Source organism: Lissotriton helveticus, chromosome 12 (assembly GCF_964261635.1).
Source record: "Lissotriton helveticus chromosome 12, aLisHel1.1, whole genome shotgun sequence".
NCBI classification, from domain to species: Eukaryota; Metazoa; Chordata; class Amphibia; order Caudata; family Salamandridae; genus Lissotriton; species Lissotriton helveticus.
Window position 1 is genome coordinate 172,243,512 of NC_136073.1, and position 22,933 is coordinate 172,266,444.

General features: G+C 46.2%; 1 protein-coding gene across 1 annotated transcript in view; it reads right to left on the reverse strand.

Annotated features, from left to right (window-relative positions):
* Nucleotides 1-22,933, reverse strand: part of PELP1 (proline, glutamate and leucine rich protein 1) — a 394,967-nt gene that overhangs the window by 30,549 nt on the left and 341,485 nt on the right. Inside the window, exon 15 of the mRNA XM_078670231.1 lies at nt 16,073-16,279. Coding sequence (XP_078526357.1) covers nt 16,073-16,279 — 207 coding nt within the window. The remainder of the gene's footprint in view (nt 1-16,072; nt 16,280-22,933) is intronic.

The following is a 22,933-nucleotide window of genomic DNA, read 5'->3' on the forward strand; positions in this document are numbered from 1 at the left end:
CTCCCCCACCCACCTCCCTCACTTCTGGGGCTGAAACCTATTAAGCAGACTGTCGGCCCGCACGCGCAGCGCACATGAGGAGAAGTGTCAGCATTTTTAAATCTGCCTAGTTCTTTTAACTTTAGTGGGACTTAGTTGAATACGTGGGTCTTTTTAAATTCGTCGATTACCTGTTTTGTATTGCACTTGCCGGTCCCCGGTCTGCTGCAGCTTTTACAGCTGATTGCAGCGGATGGACGCGTACCCCCCAACCCCCATCTCCCTCACTTCTGGGGCGGAATCCTATTAGGCAGAATGCCGGTCCGTACGCGCAGCGGGCATGCCGCTGGCCCGCCGAAGGCAAGCCCATCTGCGCCCATCCGGGGTCACAATCCCTGCCTCTCACCCTACATCGATGTACATATGAGGCAGTGGAGCTATTCCATCTAAATGGTCCTTTATTGAATTCATATAAACACTCCCTTCCTCCGGACAGTAATTTGACAGTGTGTGTTTATTGTGGTTTTAAATTTACACCCGCACTACATGCTAAATCTAAAACTTTTAAAATGTTCATATTAAATTGCTGGTCGTTACCCAAGCGTGCGGCTGAAATCCGCCTTCTCCTGGTAGAATTAGAACCTGAAGAGTTTTTGACGGAAACCTTGTTAAACCCCAGCTCCGACCCAGATATTGTACAGACACTCCCCCCTGGATACTTAATCCAGAGGCTCGACCGGCTAACAGAGAGAGGGGGTGGAATTGCTATGATCCATAAAAAAACCCTCACCTGTCAAATGTCTGGAAGTTTGATCCCAGACTGCGAGAACACCTTCTTCTCTATACATTTTTCCCCTCTGCTTACCCTTTCAGGTATCCTGATATACCGGCTCCCCAGCACAATTATGCAACTCTTTACATGATTCGGCAGCTAATATAGCTAGCTCTACGGCCAAGTTTACCTTATTGGGACACTTTAATCTCCATTTTGATGACCCTTCACAGTCGGAGGAATCAGAGCTTAAGAAGGATCTTGCAGCTTATCAGCTCCAACAAAAAATCACTGAACCACACCCATGCAAAAGGGCACTTATTGGACCCCATCTTTTCCAACCTTGAGGACCTAATGGGGGGAAACCTATCCAAGGTGCCATGGTCGGATCACTTCCTCATCCCTCTCCTCTGGTCACCTCCAGTGTTAGGTTCATACTCGAAGTTAATTCGTACATGCTCTCGTCCGTGGTCCAAATTGCCCTTGGAACAATGGATTGTAGAGCTAGAAAAAACCAAGCCAACCTTGACATCTGATGTTGTTACCGCTCAATAAGTGGATTCGAGATTTCCTAGACCGGCTGCTCCCTGAAAAACTGACGCAAATTAAAACAGGAAGCAACAGACAAGCATGGTTCTCCCCAAAACTTCAGGCCTTAAAGCAGACCTGTAAGAAGTTTGAGAGATCATGGAGGAAGGACTTCTCTGGAGATAAGAAGTTAAAATACAGAGAGGCGATAACAGTTCCTTCTTGACAAAGTTAAATCAAGCTTCGCTTCCTTTCCCCCGACCAAGGGTTGCATTTTGAGCCCAAATACCAATGGGACTTAACCGCTCATAGACACCATCCCTCTGATGGATCACTCGGCCAGGTAAAAAGTGGCTCACCAAAAGACCCTGCCCCTTTAAAAATACTGAAACGGGCCATAGGAGTTGTCTCCCCCGTTATTTTAGAGCTGATTAACGCCTCTTTCTCCTCGGAAATAGTCCCTCCTTTATGGAAGGAAGCAATGGTGAAGGCACTCCTCAAAAAACCTAGCCTAGATCCAACTGCCCTGGGGAATTATCGTCCCATATCCCTTATTCCCGGTATCAGTAAAATTGCAGAAAAACACACTAACTCAGTGCTGTCTACATTCTTGGAGACTCACAGCCTTCTCCATCCATCCCAGACATGCGTTCGACCTTGTCAGAGAACAGAAACAGCCCTGTTGTCAGTTGTAGAAGAGTCTAAAAGGATTGTGGATTCCGGAGGCACCGCTGTGGTCATTTTTTTGGACCTCTGCGCTGACTTCGACACTGTCAACCATCGTACCCTAATACACAGACCCAGAAAACTGGGTATAACTGAAATTGCTCTTGACTGGCTACAACCCTTCCTGAGTAATAGATCTTTCCAGGTTTTTGACAATGAGGAGACCTCCAAACAGCTGCCCCTGTGTTGTGGAGTCCCTCTAGGCTCATCCTTGAGCCCCACCTTGTTTAATGTCTATATGTATTCATTAGCAGAATCAGTGTCACCTTTTGGCGTACACATAGTGACCTATGCTGACGACACACAACTGGTGATGGGGCTCAAAAGAGCCGACAACTCCTCATCCAACCTTCGTTGCTGTCCGGAGGAAACGGCCAAATGGATGAACGACTCCTTTCTGAAATTGAATGGGCATAAAAGTGAGCTGATGAATTTAGGTAATCAATCTCTTCTCGATCTCAACTTAATATGGCCGACCTCCCTAGGCACTGTCCCCTCTCCCAAGACTCAGCTAAAAAGCCTGGGTATTTGGCTGGACCATGACTTTGCCTTTAGGACACGGGCACGCAACTTAGCAGCTGCGTGCTATAGTATCTTGAAATTGTTGCGAAAGATTCTTCCCCTCCTTCTATTTCAAGCTAAAAAATCACGGTTCAGGCGTTCATTTGGTCTCTTCTGGACTATGGGAACGCCCTTTACTTGGGTGCTCCCACCTCGGTCCTATCCAAACTCCAGACCATCCAAAACTGGGCAGTCAGATTGCTTCTGGGTATCCCTAAATTCCAGTCAGCAAAATCTGTATTGAACTCCTTTCATTGGCTTCCAATTAGGGAGGGAGTCAAATTCAAAGCAATGTGTATTATCCACAAGTCCCTAGCAGGAAAGGGCCCCGCCGTCAACGATTCCATCATCCAGCCCTATCTGGCTAAAACATGCCTCTGCTCAGACAACATGAATTTTGTCACTGTACCCAAGATCAGGAAAACCCGTAGTGGAGGCCGGCGGTTTGCACTTAATGCCGCTAAGCTATGGAATACCCTTCCTTTCTATCTTCGTAAGGAACCTAATCATCTTGCCTTCCGCAAACTTTTAAAGACTTGGCTATTTCCTTAGTCTGGCCGTCTCTCTTTGTAAGCTGTTTCTAGCACTGGGATGCCTTTGGGTAGCCATGCGCTATACAATGAATATGCTACTTACCAGTATGCATCTGTTCTTGGCATGTAGGGCTGCTAACATTCATATCTGATGCATAGATCGCCGCCTAGTGTTGGGTCCGGATGATTGCACATTGTTGTCCTGGAAGAGTCTTCGAAGTATCACGAGATAGGTGGCTCCTCCCCTGGACTACAGTGCGCATGGGCATCGGCTCCATCCCCAGATTGTTTTTAGCCATTGTGGCAGAGATGGAGTTAAATAGTGTGAATGATGTCCATGCTAATGATGAATGCAAGAGAGTGTCTGCAGCCGCTACGGGCACCGGGGAGGAGGGCGGGCGATATGAATGTTAGCAGCCCTACATGCCAAGAACAGATGCATACTGGTAAGTAGCATATTCAGTTTGAGGCATGTGGGCTGCTAAATTCATATCTGATGCATAGAATACATAGCAGTCCCTCCATTAACGGCGGTTGCCCGTGCCAGCTGCAGAAGCTTGAAAAAGTGTTTCGAGAACAGCCTGTCCTACAGCTGCTTGCTGTTTGGAATGCACATCCACACAGTAATGTTTGGTAAACGTGTGTGGTGTAGCCCAAGTGGCTGCTCTACAAATGTCTTCTAAGGGAATGTTCCCTAGAAACGCCATGGATGCCCCCAATTTGCGTGTGGAGTGCGCCTTTGGGGGTATTGATAAAGTGCGCTTAGCTTTTTGGTAACAGATTTGAATGCACTTAGCTATCCATCTGGCTATCCCTGCTTTGGAGATGGGGTTGCCTTTGTGCTGTGGTGAGAAGGCAACAAAAAGTTGTTGTGTCTTTCTAAAGTGTTGAGTCCTGTCAATGTAGTACATCAACGCCCTCCTAACATCTAGTGTATGAAGCATTCTTTCCGCCACGGTTTGTGGGTTTTGAAAGAATGCAGGCAGGTCAATAGTTTGGTTGATATGAAACTGACACCACCTTCGGAAGGAATTTGGGGTTAGTGAATGTATTTGGATGAAGGGCTCTTGGATTGCGAGCGCTTGCAGCTCGCTAACACGTCTGAGCGACGTGATAGCAATGAGAAAAGCCACTTTCCACGTCAGAAATTGAATTTCGCAGGAGTGCAGTGGCTCGAAAGGTGGGCCCATTAGCCTAGTGAGGACAACATTGAGGTTCCACACTGGAGCTGGTGGAGTTCTTGGAGGAATGACTCGCTTCAGTCCCTCGAGGAAGGCTTTAATGGCAGGCACCCTGAAAACAGAGAGGTGCTGCCTATTCTGGAGATAAGCCGATATGGCGGATAGATGTATCCGAATGGAAGCGTACGCTAGATTGCATTTGTAAAGATGTAACAAATAGCAAATGATGTTAGGGATGGATGCATCTAGCGGGTTGATATTGTTGTTAGTACAGTAAATGACAAACCTCTTCCATTTTGCTGCATAGCAAGCTCTGGTTGTGGGCTTTCTTGCCTCTCGGATAATGTCCATGCATTCCGGAGGCAGGTTGAGGTAGCCAAATTCTAAGACCTCAGGAGCCAGATCGCCAGATTGAGCTGTTGCGGATCTGGATGCTGAATGTCGCCATGGTTCTGCGTCAAGAGCCTGGGTGTGAGATGCAGCCTTTGATGCGGTACCACGGAAAGTTCTAGAAACGTGGTGTACCATGGTTGGCGTGCCCATGTTGGAGCAACCAGGATGGGAGTCATCGAGTGTTGCTTTAGCTTTCTTGCCACCAGCGGAATGAGAGGCGCTGGGGGAAAAGCGTACGCAAATTTGCCTGACCAGTTCATCCATATCACATTCCCTTGCGAGTCTGGGTGAGGGAACCTGGCGGCAAAGCTTTGGCATTTTGCGTTTTCCCTTGTGGCAAACAGGTCTATCTCTGGATGACCCCACTGCTGGAAGTACGGGTGGAGTACTGATGGATGAATCTCCCACTCGTGCATTTGATGGCTGTATCTGCTGAGCAGATCCGCCATCTGATTGTCCTTGCCCGGGAGGTGTTCTGCCATGAGGAAGATGTTCCTCTGAATGGCCCACTTCCACATGCTCTGAGCTAGATGAGACAGCTGTGGCGAGTGAGTACCGCCCTGCTTTTGGATGTAGTACATGGCTGTCATGTTGTCCGTCCGGATCAACACGACTTTGTTGCACAAATGCACTTTGAAGGACTTGAGCGCCATGAAGATTGCCATCAATTCCAGGTAGTTGATGTGCAACCTTTGTTGCTGGGTTGACCATAGTCCCTGCACTGTGTAGTGGAGCACATGCGCTCCCCACCCTTGGAGAGATGCGTCCGTCGTTAGGACAATCTGTGGCACAGGCTCCTGGAACGGTCGTCCCTTGCAAAGGTTGTGTGGATTCCACCAATGCAGAGAGTTGTATGCCCGACCGGTCACCAACACTAGGTCCATTGATTTGCCAAGCATTCTTGGAGGGGACGCATGTGCAACCTTGCGTGCGGGACTATGAAGATGCAGGAGGCCATCATGCCTATCAACTGCATGAACACTCTCGCTGGCAGGGAGTGTTGCGGTTTGAACCTCTGGATCAGCGACTGAATGTTGTTGATCCTGACTGTGTTTGGTTGAGCTATAGCAGTCAGGGTGTTTATGGTCGCGCCCAGATACTGCTGCACATGGGCTGGCTGAAGGTGCGACTTTGGGTAGTTTAGCGAGAACCCCAGGCTGTGAAGGAGGTGAATAGTGTGGGACATGTGTGAGGCGCACTGTCTTTCCGACTTTGCCTGAACGAGCCAGTCGTTGAGGTACGGATAGACATGTATGTGTTGTCTCCTGAGGTGCGCCGCCACTGTCGCTAGACACTTCGTAAACACTCTGGGGGCAGTAGTCACCCCGAAGGGTAGGACTTTGAACTGATAGTGCTTGTTGAGAATGGTGAACCTGAGGTATTTTCTGTGGGATGGGTGGAGTGGGATGTGGACGTAAGCATCCTTGAGGTCCAAGGTTGCCAGGAAATCCCCTTGGTTTAGAAGGGGAAGGATTTGTTGCAGTGTCAGCATGTGAAAATGTTCTGACAGTATGTACATGTTGAGGGGGCGCAGATCTAGAATGGGTCTGAGCGATCCGTCCTTCTTTGGGATGAGGAAGTACAGGGAGTAGACCCCTGTTCCCTCCTCCTCCACTGGCACGAGTTCTATTGCTCCTTTTTGCAGCATTACTAGCACTTCCTGCTGCAATAAGTGCAAGTGCTCTGCCGACATAGGACGTTGTCTTGGGGGGATGTTGGGAGGAGTGGATGTTAACTCCAAGCAATAACCGTACTGGATTAGTTTTCTCACCCACCTGTCTGTGGTGATGGACGACCAGACTGGCAGGAACTGCTGTAGTCTTCCCCCGACAGGTGTTGGATGGTCGGGGGGCAGCGACAGGGAGTCACTGTTTGGCGGTGGCAGAGGAACGTGAGTTGTTGTTTCCTCTGCCTCTGCCCTTGGCATTGTTACCTCGGTAACCCCCTCTACCTTGCTTGGGGTACGAGGATTGCGCACCACCTCTTGCGAATTGTGTTTGTTGTCCCAAGTGTCCTCTGGTACCACTACGCGCACCTGAGCGACGAAAAGTGTTGCCTCTGAACTGTTGTGATTGGAGAGCCCCCATGGACTTAGCAGTCTCGTTGTCTTTCTTAATCTTTTCAAGTGTGGTGTCTACATCAGGGCCAAACAGTCTGTCAGGATTGACTGGCTGGTTGAGGATTGTAGTCTGGATGTCCTGCTTAAACCCAGATATACGAAGCCAGGCTTGGCGCCTTAGCATGACGCTAGTGTTAATACCCCTAGCCGCTGTGTCCACGACATCAAGTGCACACTTAATGGCAGCATTTGATATAAGCTTCCCCTCCTGAATGAGCATTTCGCTTGCTTCTTTATACTCATCAGGTAGATGTTGAAGGAGCTGTTCTAGGGTGTCGTAATGCGCCCTATCGTAACCCGCCAGTAGTGCTTGTGTATTTGCTATACGCCATACATTGGCAGCCTGCGCAGCCACCCGCTTGCCAGAAGCCTCAAGCACTTTCGACTCTTTGTCTGGGGGAGGAGCTTCACCCGTTGTTTGGGAGTTGGCCCGTTTGCGGGCGTTCGCGACCACCAATGACTCCAAAGGCAACTGTCCCCGAATATAAGCAGGGTCTCCAGGTGCTGGCCTGTATTTTTTCTCAATACGTGGGTTTACCACTCTTGCTCTTGTTGGTTCCTTAAAGATCTCTGGTGCATGTTTATGGACACCTTTCAGCATGGGGAGTGTTTTGACTGTTCTTTCGGAGACGGAGAAAGCGTCAAACAGGAAATCTTCCTCCACCGGGTCAGAGTGCATGTCCACATTATGAGTTGCAGCTGCCCGTTCTATTAAAGCAGTGAATGCTGCTGAGTCCTCAGTAGGTGATGTACGTGTTCCAAAAACCTGAGGGTCATGTACTACTTGATGGCTGTCCTGGTCCCCAGCGTCATCATATGGGTCCTGGTGTACATCAGGGTCATTGTCAGTAGGGAAATTATATTGGTCATCTTGTTCTTCATCCTCACCCCCTGAGTGGTGGGGGGAAGGTGTAAGACTCCTCCTTGGTGGAGGCTGAAGAGGTTCAACAAGTGGAGGTATGTCCTGTGCTTGTTTTTTCTTTTTCAGTGGAATAACAAAAGCTTCTAAAGGTTGGGAAGTGATCTTTCTTTTATAAAGTGTCAATTTCCCTGTGTTGGCATCGATGTAATGCTCTAAATTGTCCCCTGACGCCTTTGGCTGCTGCAAATTGGGACTGGGCGTCGAATATTCCGACATGTCAGCGTTTTTCGACACCGTCTTGGCCACAAACACTTTGGGCGCCACCTTTGGTGGCAGGACGTAGAGAAGCTTGGAGGACGACTTTGCCGGTATGTCCACCGGTGTCGGATCCGATGATGCGGTAGACGTTGACGTCTGTGCTTTCTCCCGAATTCTTTTGAGGGAGTCGGTGACCTGTTTTGTAAAAGAAGCCGAGGGTTTGGTAACCGATGCTTCATGTTTGTGTGCTTCGGAGGACTTCGGCGTAGCAGAAGTGGCCACCGATGATTCTTGGCCTCCCACGGGACGCTGCTTTGCGGTCGGTGTAGGCGCCGACGCCGGCGATGCCGTCCCGGCATCCTTGTGCCGATGAGTAGCGGCTCCGGTCGTCGGATCTTGGGCCTTAGGCGCCGTGGCGGGATGGACGACCTTCTTTGAGGACTTGTCCTTAGCCACCGTTTGTGGCGCCGATGTGTCGACAGTCTTCTTGGACTTCGTGTGGCTTGAAGCTGACGGAGTTGAAGACGGAGTCGGCTTTGCTGGCTTGGACGGGACGTCGGCCATTTTAGATGTTGTCGAAGCCGCAAGTTTCGGTTTCGCTTTTGCTGAGTCGGCGGTCATTTTCGGAGCCGTGGAGACCAAAGGTTTCGGTTTCGTTTTCGGCGTGATGTCGGCCATTTTAGGCGCCGTCGACAGCAATAGTTGCGGTTTCGGTTTCGATACGCGCAACGGTGGCTCCTCCGGTGTATCCGTAGCCGGGCCCGAAGGCGGGGCTGGGGATATCGGTGCAGGGTCGAGGGTAAGGCCGAGTGGCGATCCCGTGACCGGAGCATGAGTCGAGTAACTTTCGGGGCATAGCTCGTCCTCTGAGCTATCTTCCGCGGCCCCATAGACTTCTTCGTCGTCCCCTACCTCCTAAACGTATTCAAGGTCTTGGCTCTGTCCTTCGATGTATTCCTCTGGATCCGCCTCGACCTCCGTCGATGGTGGTGAGATCTGAAGTTGATGGCCGTGGCCTTCGTCTGCGGGGTCTTCGAATATGTCGTCGGGTGCCGGGGCTGCGTGGAAGGCTTCAAGTCGCGCCGCGCGCCGATGCTTGAGCGTCTTCTTTGACCTGAATTTGGAGCAGGCCATGCAGTTGTCTTCGTCGTGGTCCGGCGAAAGACATCTATTACAAACTGGATGCACGTCGATGTGTGGGTATTTAGACCCACACACGGGGCAGCGCTTGAACGGGCTCCGTTCCATGCTGAAGCCGTCGGGGTCTTGCTGCGAGTACAGGGCCTCGATGCGCGAAGGGTAAAACCACTCCGCTGAAATCTGACCGGAAGAGGCAGACTATGCTCGGGACCGTTCGCATACAATACCGACGCGAATACCGAAGGCCTTTTGGCCTTGAGAAGGAAGGTTTTTCGATTCCGACAGGGAGCCGTCGAAATCACATCCGAACCCAATGGCGGAAAAAAACAATCTGGGGATGGAGCCGATGCCCATGCGCACTGTAGTCCAGGGGAGGAGCCACCTATCTCGTGATACTTCGAAGACTCTTCCAGGACAACAATGTGCAATCATCCGGACCCAACACTAGGCGGCGATCTATGCATCAGATATGAATTTAGCAGCCCACATGCCTCGAACATGTCTTTCCTTCAACTTCGTCTGTTTCGTTCTATAGCTCCTATTTGTAACAGGGCGAGAACTTTTTGTTTGAGAAGGTTAAGATGTTCTTGAGCCATTGTGTGTGATCGTGGAGGAATATTTGCGGAAGTGTCTAAGTTCCAGGCAATAACCATATTGGATAATTTGTAGATCCCATCTGTCTGAGGTGATTGTATTCCAGCTGGGTAGAAATTGGGAGAGACGCCCCCCGACAGGAGTGGAATGATCGGGGGCAGAGGCGGGAAGTCACGGTTTAGTGTTTGCAGGAGAAGTGCATGTTGAGTTGCCTCTGCCTCTTCTCTTGCCGTTCTTCCCTCTAAATCCTCCTCTAAAGTAACCTCTTGAAGAGAGCGATTGATTATTGCCCTGGTAAGAGGAGGAGGGATTCTCTGATTAAGTGGTTTTGGAGCCACCCCTGTAAAAGGAGCGACAAAAGGATCCCCGATTGGAAGGGAGTTGCAAAGCCCCTATGGATTTTGTGACCTTTGTATCTTTTTTCATCTTCTCTAGAGAAGTGTACACTGTAGGATCGAAGAGGCGCTCCTAATCAAAGGGTTGGTTCAAAACAGAGGCTTGGACCTTTGGTTTCAACCCCGAAATTCTGAGCCAAGCATATCTGCGTAGCAATACACTGGTGTTGACTGCGTGGGCTGCTGTGCCTGCTGCGTCTAAGGACCGCCTAATAGAAGTATTGGTAATTAATTCCCCCTCCTGAATTAGGTCATTGGTCATTTACAAGGGACTTGGATGTGGCCAGAGAGTTGCTAATTGGGTTTTGCAACAGTACTGTTTAGGGAACAAACATAGGCCCTTAGTACCTGGTTAGCAGGAACCCAGGGCACACTCAGTCAAAGTACATCAACATTAGGCAAAATGTGTGTGTGTGTTTGGAGGGGGGTGGTGGTGGGGGGGGGGGGGGGCAACCAAGGAAAAAAGGAGCACTTTCCTACACATTCTTTTTTAATCTACATTCCCTTAGGATTACTTTAGCATGTGCTGCCAAACAACCAAAGACTAACAGGGCTTAATAACAAAAGCCTTATGACAAGGGTGGCTTCAGCGCACCGAATTTTGAGCGGTACTATTTAGTTGCCGAAGCTCAGTTTGCTCATCTTTGGTTTCCTAATGGCCGTTGAGTGCCGCATTTAGATCTAGAATGCGGCCTGGCTGAACCTGTCCCTATCCAGGTACATCTCTACTGTTAATTGCCTCGTCCAGATAGGAAGATCCACATGGTGAAATGCTCTGGCTGGACGCTGACTCGGATGATGGAACTCAGAGGGGTTGCAGCACAGGCTGAGATTGCTCATTACCTAAAAACCCATATTGATTCTCAAACGTTGGTCTTTCCTGTGCTGCAGCTTAAACTGCTTAAATACATGGGAAACTCGTTTCCCAGTCATAGCTTCCTTTCATTGGAGGACTTCATTGACTTTGAAACCTCTCCTGTGGTAGATATGCTCAGCTATTATAACCTCAAACACGTCCTAAAATGGCTGATCCCTACTTTTCGTGATGCCACAGTGGAATGGGAGCCCCCGTCCTTCCTGCCGGCCAATCCCTTGGTTATACATTTGTCACCCACATTTATAATATGCTCTCTCAGGCTACTTCCGAACCAGAATGGCACGCCTCTATGCAATGGTCTGCAGATTTGGACTTTGACATTACTGATAAACAATTGTATTTTTGCTATGCTATCACCAAAGATATATCTCCTAATGAAAAATATTGCCTGATCCATTATACTTACATAGGGTATATCCCACTCTGGTTAGCATGTGGAATCATGGCTTGGCGTCTGACTCTACTTGTCGTAGATGTGCCGCTCATGTTGCGGACGTTCTTCACCTTGCATGGTTGTGCCCCAAGATTGCGGCCTTCTGGGCGCAAGTGAAACGGACCCAGGACATCATGATGGATAGTGCGGCCACTATTACTCCATTGTTGCTTTTAATGGGTGGTGTGATGGATGCCCTGAAACCTTGTAGGAAACTGTTGGCGATGGCATCCCTCCTAAGTTGTCAGTGCGACTCATCTCCATGGGGGAGCAGCTGTGCCCGTTTTCAAGGATTGGTTGAAGGGCATGGTTAGGTGTAATAAATTGCTGAGTCATATGCTGAGCAACTTCTGCCTACCTCTAGGCCAAGAGATTTTTGGGGACCTCTCTGAGATTATGTGGAGAAGATGGATGAGTCTGTGTCATTGTTCTAACTCTACACATTTTGCAGTGGTTGCTGAGGAGAGATAGTTCCCTCTTGCCACGTAGACTGGGTTTTATATACATTGTATGCACTAATGGGAAGAGTTAATTTAGGGAGGAGTGGGGAGGCGTGCCAGATCATGATTCTGTACTGATGTCAAGCTATCCTACTACTCTGTGGGGTTGTTGCATGATGTAATATGTTTGACGATTGTTGGTCGTGATTAAATTTTTTATTCCAATGAAATTAATAAAGATTACAACAACAAAAAAACACAGGATCCAGCAGAGTTGTGGAAGAGGAGAAGTGGTTCTGAGGCTAACGAAGGAAGGAGAAGCTCTGTAAGGAGGTTGGTTCTTGTTTCAGTGGTTGGCAACTGTAAATCCAACACTTATGCAGCCTTCAACATGACCTCGTGCAAAGATATGACATCCGGTGTTGGTAGTCCAGTGGGCAGTCCCTAGCTAGCTCTAGCAATGCATCTAACCCACTGGTTGAAGACAGGCTTTGGAATCCAAGGGGATCTTGAGCAGCTAAACCTACAGGGAAGTACTTCACAGGATCAGAGTCAGTTCCAAAAATTTCATGGAGATTTGACCTATAAGTTTCTTCTTCCAGTAGTCTTTGGGCCTCTCTACGAGAGTGAACCTGAGCCTTGACGTCGGGTTGCATCGCAGTATCTGGGGCTAGAGGTGGCCGCAGCAGTAGTGTTGAATTTGGTGGTGGAGGTGGGTTTAACACGTCCACTGCCAGGGCCGGTTCCAGGATTTGCGGGGCCCTGGGTCAAAAGGGAATGTGCAAGGCCCCTCTAATTTTCTTAAGTGACACCCTTGGGCCCATTCAGAGACACTGGGGGTGGCCCTTTGTCCAGCATTTTAGCGCCTCCACAAATGTAACTTTCAGCCCACTAGCAATTCTCACACCTTCAGCCTGATAGGTGTGAGAATTGTTTGTGGGCTAAAAGTTAAAACCGTGGGGGCGCTAAAATCCTGGACAAAGGGCCTCCTGCAGTGTCTTTGAATGGTCTCCTTGCAATTGGGACAAGAGGAAACGTCTCCCTCCCCTAGGTCTCCAGACACCATCCCTGAGAGGCCCGGGGAGGGCCCCTCCTCCTAATTGCAAGGAGACACCTTTCTTTGAGTTGCATTGACAGGGAAACAACAGGACAAACGATCGGGGCGGGGCCCCATGCTGGTAGGCTTAGTGCGAGGCTCTGGGCAGCTGCACACACTGCCCATGCCTAGTGCCGGCCCTGTCCACTGCATTGGCTGTTGTGCCGAGAAGCGGGACTTGGGATCAAAGCAATATGGTGAGGACAGCGACTGATGGAACGGCGGCGCCACTAGGAGCTGGTTGAAAAGGCATAAAAAGTGGCAGACACAGTGGGTCCACTAGGCCCAAAGGTGCATCAGATGCCGCAGAGGCCTTTGAGAATACAGTTTATCACATTGTGAAAGTCTGCCAGGTCTGCTTCTGGCATCTGGAACTCAGGGAGAGCCAGGACCAGAGCAGGGTCCAAGTGAAAACCAGGGCTGCACTGAGGATCTTCTGGAGTTATGTTTACCAACTCCGGTTTTGAGGATGAAGCTCCTGTTGGGAGACTGAGGCTGATGAGGAAACTTACCCCTAGAGCATTTCTGCTCCTTTCTCCTGTGTTTGCTCTTCTTCTTGCCGGAAGATGATAATTGAGAGCAGGAACTGGGTCAGGAATGTCTTCCAAATAAACAGTCATCCTATGCTTGGGCCATCAAACGTTTGACCTCCCGCTCCTGGATAGCCTTGGAATGCATGCTGAGGCATGAAGAGCATGATTTAGGGGCATGGTCGCACTCCAAACACAAAAGAAACCAGCACGGGAATCTACAGTGTTTAAACCCAGACTTTTGTGCCAATGCAGCGGGTGGTATATGGCCATGGAGGCGCTATCTGATGTCACTTCTGGCACCAACTGAGTTCAGTGTCCTCTACCAACAACTTAGTTACTTTAAATTTTCCAGATCCAGTCTGACACCTGGGGTTGTTCTACAGGTGAGGTATCTGCAGGTAAAAGTATCCTTTAGAAAGACCACATCCATCTTCTCCTCTGCACAGCAAGTTTCTGCAATACTTGCGTAGCAACCAAATTCCAAGCCTTCCTTATCAGATTGCTCTTGCCTCCTGGTCTTTAACTGAACATGCCTGAAGCCGGTTACAAAGTTCTTTTGATCCAGAGGGTTGAGGTTAATGGTTTACATGGAGAATATCTTGTTTATGGAGCAAAGCCCTCAAAGCCCGTTAGTCCACCTTGCCACAACAGTGAACCTGCTCCAGCAGCTGGGCTTTATAAAAAGGGAGAAATTGGAGCAGGTGCTGTTAACAGAATATTGGCTTTTGTTCTGGGGGGTTGAGGAGGGGGGCAGGGGGATAAGTCATGAATTCCAACCTAGAATAAAGCATGATCATCAGAAAGAATGAGTCAAAGGCCATCCTTCAGCACCAGACACCTTTACAACACTGCAGGATTATGGGGCTCCTCTTCTCCTCAGTATTGGTAATCTGCCCAAGCACGCTTCGCTACAGTTCCTTTCAATGTATGAAGGGCACCTGTATCAGAAAAGGGCTCTCCTACGTGGATAATGTTCCGATTTTCAAGGATTCCAGCATGGAGATCTAGAGGTGAGCTGGATCTCAGAAAACCAGTAACAGATGTGCAGTGTTTGGTGCCATATCAGTTCTTACATTAGGCGCCAGTCGTATGGGATGGATGGGGTGGGGGCAAGGTTAGGAATTATCTTAACAAGGAAGGTGGTCAAGAACAGGTACTGGACTGTTGTAGCAACTGCTGGGAGCGCTTAGAGGTCTCCTTTGCAGTCAACAGCTAGACCAGGGGAAGGTTAAGGTGCTGCATTCTTTTGACAACCTCTCTGGAGTACGTTAAATGATCTGGCTTGGAGAACTTTATTGAGGATGCTAGTGTATTTTTGGTAATTATGTCTGGACAGGTAGATAACAGTGAAGACTGAAAATATTTTCAGCAAGCAGAATTTGGTGGCAGATTGGCATTCTATGATCTGCGAGAGTCAAGCGACTGGAAGCTGGTTTGGAGCTTTTCTATGCGATGATGGGCAGATTGAGACTGTCAGACAGATCTCTTTCTCCAGGCTCTACAGACCGATTCTAAAATATTTCAGCTTCACAAATTTCACAAATAATGACACCATAAAAAATGTAATTGAAAGAACAAATAATCCTATTCTGCCCACTAATTAGAAGAAATACAGAGGAAACCAAGCCCACAAAGTCTGTGGCCCAACTGCGAGAGCAGTTGAGCCGGAAGCTGGGGAACAAGGTTCAAGTCTTGGCAGGGATGCTCAACATCCTGCGATTCTGGGCAAATCGCTTAATCTCCCTATGCCTAACAAAATGAACGTGTCAGTCTGTAATGTAATGCAACTGATGCTCATGTAAAGCACTCTGAACCCTTCAGGTCGCGTTTGCACTATATAAAAGAGTGTAGTCCTGTGGATGGACAGTGAGTCATTCTAGGACAGGTTTCTTTTGGGTGAAAAACAGTGAGTATTGGGGGCAATGTAGCTCTGTGGCAGAAAGTCAGTGGAGATTAGGACAGAGTGGCCCTGTAGATAGATTGTAATGGGTGCTTGCGAGATATTCTTAGCCCCAACTTGGAAACTTTTGCCCAATATACTCAACAGCAAGATGAGCCTCTGAGAATTGAGAGTAAATGAATCCTGAAATGACTGGCACCTTTGTGCCACATCCGCAAGCATATGCACAGTATTGACTGCCTTTCCAAACTACCTAGTATTTCCTGATTTTTGCTCAACAAATGGCCATGTGATCAAGCAGGTCACACTAGTGTGCTGGTTGGCAGAGTCAATCCCTCTGGTATGGGCTGTCGATAGTTTCACTGTACTGTGAAATATCACTGATTTGTCAATGAGTAGGAGTGAAACTGATTGAGGTTGATCCTTGTTCTTATGGAAATTTCCGCTGACCCCTTGTTTTGATGGCTCAAGGGCATGCTGTGCAAAGAGTGCCCCAATGTCTAGACAAAGATGCAACTCTTTATTCCTGATGAAGATCACATTACAAATTTATGTCTAAGCTATTCAAGAACAGCAATCCTGCACTTATGCTACAGTGAAGAATACTGAAGCAGCAGTTCTTTAGTTGGCTAGGCCAGTGTACCCTTTCAGGTGAGAAGCAACCACTAATAGGGCAGTGCAGGCCTGCGGACAGAAATCAGTGAAGGCTATGGAGGTGCAAACCAGTGGGAAGGAGATAATCATGGTCTTACCTCTGTATTCTTCTCAGCCTGGCCAAGGCTAAAAAGACGAACGGCACAGTGAAGAGGGGGTGGTAAACGTGGGTTGGGCGCCAGCAGAAGACTGAGCAGAAGTCGATACAGTTCCTTGCGGCATTCAGCGGAAGAATATGGGCTGGTCATCTGTCCTATGCACTGCTGCAGGTGAACTAGCAATGGCACAACCAGCTCATGGAGTTTCTGACAAAAAGGAAGGAACCAAGGAGAGACCAGTACAAATGTTAATTGTAATTATGTCAACAAGATAGACAAGTGGTAAAGCTGAATTCAAAGATGAAGAGTCACAAAAATCAGCTCAGCCATGCAGTGATTTAGTGCATATACCCTCATAACATTTAGTAAACCTCCGAATCGGGCAGGTGTCCGCTTTTTATGGCAATGCAACTTTACATGTCAAACATTAAGAAAAACAAGTGCATCTTGTAAAACCCTATGCAAAACCCCCACTTAATAGACAATACACCTTCATTTAAGCCTCAGCCCAATCTACAAGCTTCGTTATTTGACCACCTCTCAAGAAAGAGGCCAGTGTTTCGGCAGCCCCCAAATCATCCCCTCAGCTTCATAGCCCTTTTGGGCTCTCCATTGTTTGTGGTCCAGCAAAGTCAGGATACCAATACCTGCCATTCAAAATGCCATTCAAAATTCTAGTTTCTCTCACCCTTTAAAGATTTTGGCCCAGTGTGGGCCTGCTTCTTCACCTATTTTCTTATTCTCCACAGGCATTAGGTTCAAGTTGAGCACATGATATCTTTCCTTTGCCTACTCAGGAAATCAGGGGCGACAGTCAAGAGGCTACTGATTAGTATTTGAAAAGGGTTCCATTGTTTACCAATTGCATCTCAAAGCTAGCACAACTACTGCAACCCAATTGGAACCTAGTTCATTACAAAATGCTTAAGCACAAGGTGCTAAAAAACATGGGCCCAAGGCTAAAGTTATCCTGTAAGAAAACTACTGTATTGCATTGCTAGCTGTACTATACTTTCCACACCCTTGCTGGGCACCATCATGCTTTTTACTGAAAAATAGGTCTAGGGCTAGATACTAGGGATCCTGATTAGGTAGATTTTACTATAATGACTGTAAACAAACTCAGCCAAAAGTGCAGAGGTGACACGCAGTTTCTGATGGAATGTGATCACTCTGTATTGAGTGATTGACTCTGGATGCAAAGTTGGAGAACTAAGTGGGACAGAAATAAGACTGCAACATTTCCTGCAAAGAGTCAACAAAAACCCACTGAGCCTAAGGCTCAGGACACAAACTAGGTCCGTGGTCTTTTGCTTGAGTCGGAAAAGGTAGGCTCAGTAAGTCAAGGTCAGCCCAAAAATATACTTAGTCAGACTCCAACAGCAGTGGTCCTGAAGTTCAGGATAAAATTAGTGAACAACCCAGCTGGTTACACAATTTCTCAATGCTTACGAAAGGAGTCATGATTAGTAGTGGATTAGTAACCGCTGTAGTGTTTGCCACTACCCTTGAACGTACAACCCTTTAGGGGCCGCTCACCACAAAACACCAGGTGAAATCAGGTTGTCCATAGGTGGGAGTGTTCACATTATTGGGGGCAACCAATGCCCCACTACACCAGTCCTAAATGTGATGTTCAATTTAGGTTAGGTTGGAACAGCATCTATGGGACTCAATAGCATGCACAATGTATGCAGAATCAAGATGGTCAGTCATAGCTAAAAGAGAAACCCAACAGAAGTGGTGAAAAGGGAAAACATCCATGTCCCTTCAAAATTGGAGGGGTTGGGGAGCGAGGTATCCTACAGCTACCAGTCAGTTTGTGGATGTTGAATTCTCATCCCCTGCTTTGCTCTGGAACCATCTCTATAGCTCCTCTACCCCTGGTGATGCTTTTTTTAAAGTCAGATTGGCAGCCTCAATATAGTGGCAGCTGCCCGACCGAATCCACTGAGACAACCTCCATACACAAGTCAGTCAGAGGAGTCTTGTGCACATATTCCAGCTAGGTGTTGGTTTGACTCCTCACTTGGTGGTACAGGTCCCCTGCCACTAGTACTGTCACAGCAGCAATATGCACCTGAGCCACAATTTCTTCCCAACATTTAAAAAGGGAAAGCTGAGAGCAGAGTTACAAATTTTGGCAAACAAGTGATGTTATGTTACCAGATTTATAAAGTGTGGCAAATAACTTAAAATGTATCCTGATGCTAAATAAACACAGGAAAGGAAGCGTCCAAATCAAAGCACACACACCACTATCAACCAACTGGGAATCAGCTCGACAAGTTCTAGTTTTTTTTGTGTAAATATCTTTATTGCATTTTTGCTTCACTGGTATATCTAGCAGAACCACATCTGGCATACATTAACAACACTCCATGTCGGAGGAAGGAAGTCAGATACATTTCAATAGTATTTGTTCATGATGACTTCAAAAATTGTGTACTCTGTTCACTCAACAATCCTCTGAAACCCTGTATCTTGGAAGGACCCAAGTACCCAACCAGGAGAACATGTAGCATTTGCCAAAAACAAACCGGTAGATCATCGCCATAGCAGAAAACCAGCAGTTGCTTCAAGTGTATTTACATCTCAACAGGAATACAAAACTGAAAAATATCAAATCAACCCTGCCCCCTGAACCGCACGTGTGTACTTGAGACTGATCTGAACTTGCACCTATAAACTTTATCTCCTGTGTGCCCCATGTATCACCATACAGCGGCCGAGATAACTCAGTTAGCGACAGTTAGTGTCACCATTCACCAGGTCTAGTGAGTGCACAAACCCACTCAATCCCACAATCCATCTAAAAGGTCAGCATTTCTACCAATCAAGCAACTTGGCATTCTCCCTACCGGGTCGCTGCTTTAGCGTGGTATATAGGTGGGTAACAGCCATGGTAGAATTCCCCCCCCCCCTCCCCTCCAATCAGAGCCATCTCTAATGTAGCATCTATAGGGGGTTGCTCCCGGTCAGACCACAATGTCCTCCACATCACACCCCTAAGGGGAGAGTATAGCAAGAACTGTTTTGGTCCCAGCCCATGGTCTAATGCTAAGGTATCAAATGGGCAGAATCCCTCCTCTGACACCAATCCGCCTTGACATGTTCTAGTTATTGAGTCACCAGTGTGTGAAATCACCTACAAGACCAGGTGAAGTAAGAGTTACTAGCTTGAGAAAGTAGCATTTTTTCCTAATTTGAGGGCAATAACGGCAAACCAACTAAAGTACATTCTTTGTAAAGTAAAAAATGTCTCCTGCAAGCAAGGGAAAGAGCAAGGGATGGAGCAGCATTAACGTTTGTCCCCATCTTGACATAGCGGATGATTTCTAAGTGAAATAAAGAAATTTAAAAAACTCACATTGCTCCAATCTGCAGATCTTACGTACAATTTTCTCTGCCAACTCCAATTTTCAAATATAACAAAAATTGTAACTGAAATAAATAAAACTGTATACGATCATTGAACATATTCAATTCAATTTTGAATTGTTCTAATTCGTCTGATGGACCTTCCCCAATCAAAACACTTATGAAAATGACGCCATATTCAAAGTATCATCTCTAAAGAATCTCACTTTCTGTAAGAGCAAATGAGGATGAAAGAAAAAATCTTTCTTGGAGAATATCCTGAAGTGGTTTTAATTTGCCAAAAGATGGGAAAAGAATATTACTAAAGAATGATTAGTAAAATTATATGAATGAAAGACATTGATAAATTATGTGAGCAAATATTTAAAGTGAATTATGTAATAGTTAAAAGGCTTACAAAGCAATAAACACTGGATTTTGTTGAAAATAGAGGATACCCTGAAAATTTTTTCAAAGAAAGCTTTACTCTTGAATTCCAAAGAAGTCTGAAGCTAAAAAATGTTTAGGTACAGTTGACATGAGCTGCTACATTAAGACAGACTTTGCTTTCTAAAAAGAACAAATGTAAATTTCACTCTTCAAATGTGCACAGCACCACGGCAAAATCAAACAAAATACTGGTCCTCATCGAAGAATGGCAAATAAAATCCCACTTATCTTCAACCTCAATCAGTATGGATCACTGTACATATTTGATTAAATGCCATTGTTGGCTTGGATGTGTGGGTAAAATTCAATGTAAAGCAAAGATAAGGTTAAGAGAATATAAAAGAAACATGAGGACTAACTAGCTGAAAACACCAAATGTGTTACATTATCATCATTTAGGACACAACATTAGACAAAAAAGCGTCCAGATCCTAGAAGTAGTCAAATATTTGATTAGAGGTGAAGACTGAGAAATGCATTTATAACAAACAAAACTTTTCAAGATTCAACTAATAGGCACTTGACATCGGAATGGTATAAATGGTATAAAGGAAAACTTTGATTATTTTTGTTTCCTTAGGTAGAGAAGGTTGTTCAACTACAATGTTTAGTGAGAAGGCATTAAAGCAATTATCTGACAGGGATCCAGACTTTAACCTTTGCTTTTCTAACAGTCATGTAATGGGGAAGGGGCATTAATATTGCAGCAACTGTGTTGGTTCAATAACTCTGAACAGTCCAAATTCGTAAAGATCGATCCACAAACAAGAGACTAAGGTTAGCGGATTAATGGTTTGAAATGAAGAATAAATTGCGTTTATGAACAGTCGAAAGTATCCTCCTGATGAAGCAATAGAATAGTCTGGAATGCAGTGTGAGAGTGTGTGAGTGTGTGAGTGTGAGAGTGTGAGAGTGTGAGAGTGTGAGAGTGTGAGAGTGTGAGAGTGTGAGAGTGTGAGAGTGTGAGAGTGTGAGAGTGTGAGAGTGTGAGAGTGAGTGTGAGTGTGAGTGTGAGTGTGAGTGTGAGTGTGAGTGTGAGTGTGAGTGTGAGTGTGAGTGTGAGTGTGAGTGTGAGTGTGAGTGTGTGTGTGTGTGTGTGTGTGTGTGTGTGTGTGTGTGTGTGTGTGTGTGTGTGTGTGTGTGTGTGTGTGTGTGTGTGTGTGTGTGTGTGTGTGTGTGTGTGTGTGTGTGTGTGTGTGTGTGTGTGTGTGTGTGTGTGTGTGTGTGTCTGTCTATCCTTGTGGGGACTTGGGTATGATAACACACTCACGCTGTGGGGACTTGATTGCACTGTGGGGACCTGAACCCAGGTCCCCACAAGGTAAAGTCTTCTAAATGATTGGAAATGACTTCAGAAACATCTGTGCCAATTTTTACAACTTTTTAAAAAACTGCCTTGTGGGGACCTGTGTTTCACCATGTGTGTTTATTTTTTTGCTCGCTCTGCCCCCATAGACAGGCGGTGGTACTGCAGCCTTAAACACACTTAGCATATTAAACACACTTCAGTGATTGAATCCCATCTAGCAACAGATGATAGTGATTTTGAAGGAGAATACCCATCAGAAAACATAATACCTGAATGCCATGGCCTTTTTAATTTAATGGAATCTTTTTTTAGAAGCAAAACATTGATCAAATGAGGTTACTGATTTTGCACTTTTATTTTTTAGTAGCTATTTTCTTTGAAAAGCTAAGAAATGCACATTTAATTGAATACTATTGCTTTGCATTTCCAACACATGACAGAGTCCCTATTTAAGAAATGGTGCACTTCATCATCTTATCAGTACTCATGGATGTGACAACAATACAAATATTTTTTAAAAAGGCATATCAATGTCGAAAAATGTGGAAAAATATGGTCATTTTCTTTAATCCTTAACCAGAATTCCCCTTTAATATATACTTTGGCATTAAACTCATCAGTTTGTAAAAGTATATGTTAGACATTAGGATCCGTCTAAATTCCAAGCACCTTATTGAAATAATGACTGCGTTTTCAACACAATATTTTAAACAGCCCCTGCTTTGCTGGTAGTGCATGTGATATATAAATGAAAGCCCATTAAAATAAAAGAATGTTGTACCAAAATATGAAATCACGCAACACCCTGTTTGAATCACATTCGAATTTGCTGCAATGTGTTTTGCTGCAAGAAAAAAAAAATCCCTTGTTGCATTACATCACTTGGAGATGTCAGAATCTGCCTTAAGAGGAAACTCAAAACAGTACTTTAGAATGGGCAGCCGCAGACATGTAAACGCACACTTGTGCCTGACAAAAAACACATTAGCAGGACTGCAGATCAGGGTGCTGAAAGCTCTTGGAGTTGATTAGTCTGAGTTGGGGGTGGGCGCTGCTGCCAATGCACCTTCAAACAGAGCTGTAGTTCAACATGGGACTGACAGCAGCCAAGAAGGGAGTCAGGTGCCCGAGCAAAAGCTGCTGCTGATTTCACGCCTGCTATTAAAATGCAAAATGAATCACTTTCGAGTCAAGATGATATAGCACACATCCTTGAAAAATTACTTTATAATTATGCAATGTATTCTTTGTAAGCAGTCTGCAGATTATCGAGTTTGAGCTCAATACAGAAATCGAGGCCTTCCAAACTGAAATACTTGGGGTTATTTTATTGTTTGTCCTTAACCTGTTAGTAGGCCGTGTACTGCACATTAGAAATGCCTAATGTGTTTCATACACAAGGGTTGCTTCAGGAAATAGCATCAGTAAACACTGTAGCAGGTAGGTGAATTATGTGGACTATTTCTTTCCTAAAGCAAAGTGCATATGGCTTCTTTCTGTAAACTTCCGAGTAGGCCTGGGTGAAATTTAAATTATAGGGGCGAACTTGTACAATTCTATGGTATAGAAATAAAAAGTTAATGTCTGAAACCAGATAATTACTTCGACTGTGAAGCATAGAGATAGCAAACAGAATACATATCTTTTGTGAATAGATCTTTTTTTTCAAATCAAAAAAATATTTACTGAACCAAGTTGTGTTTGTACCTGACTCAGTTAAGCTAAACCTTAAGCAGAATATT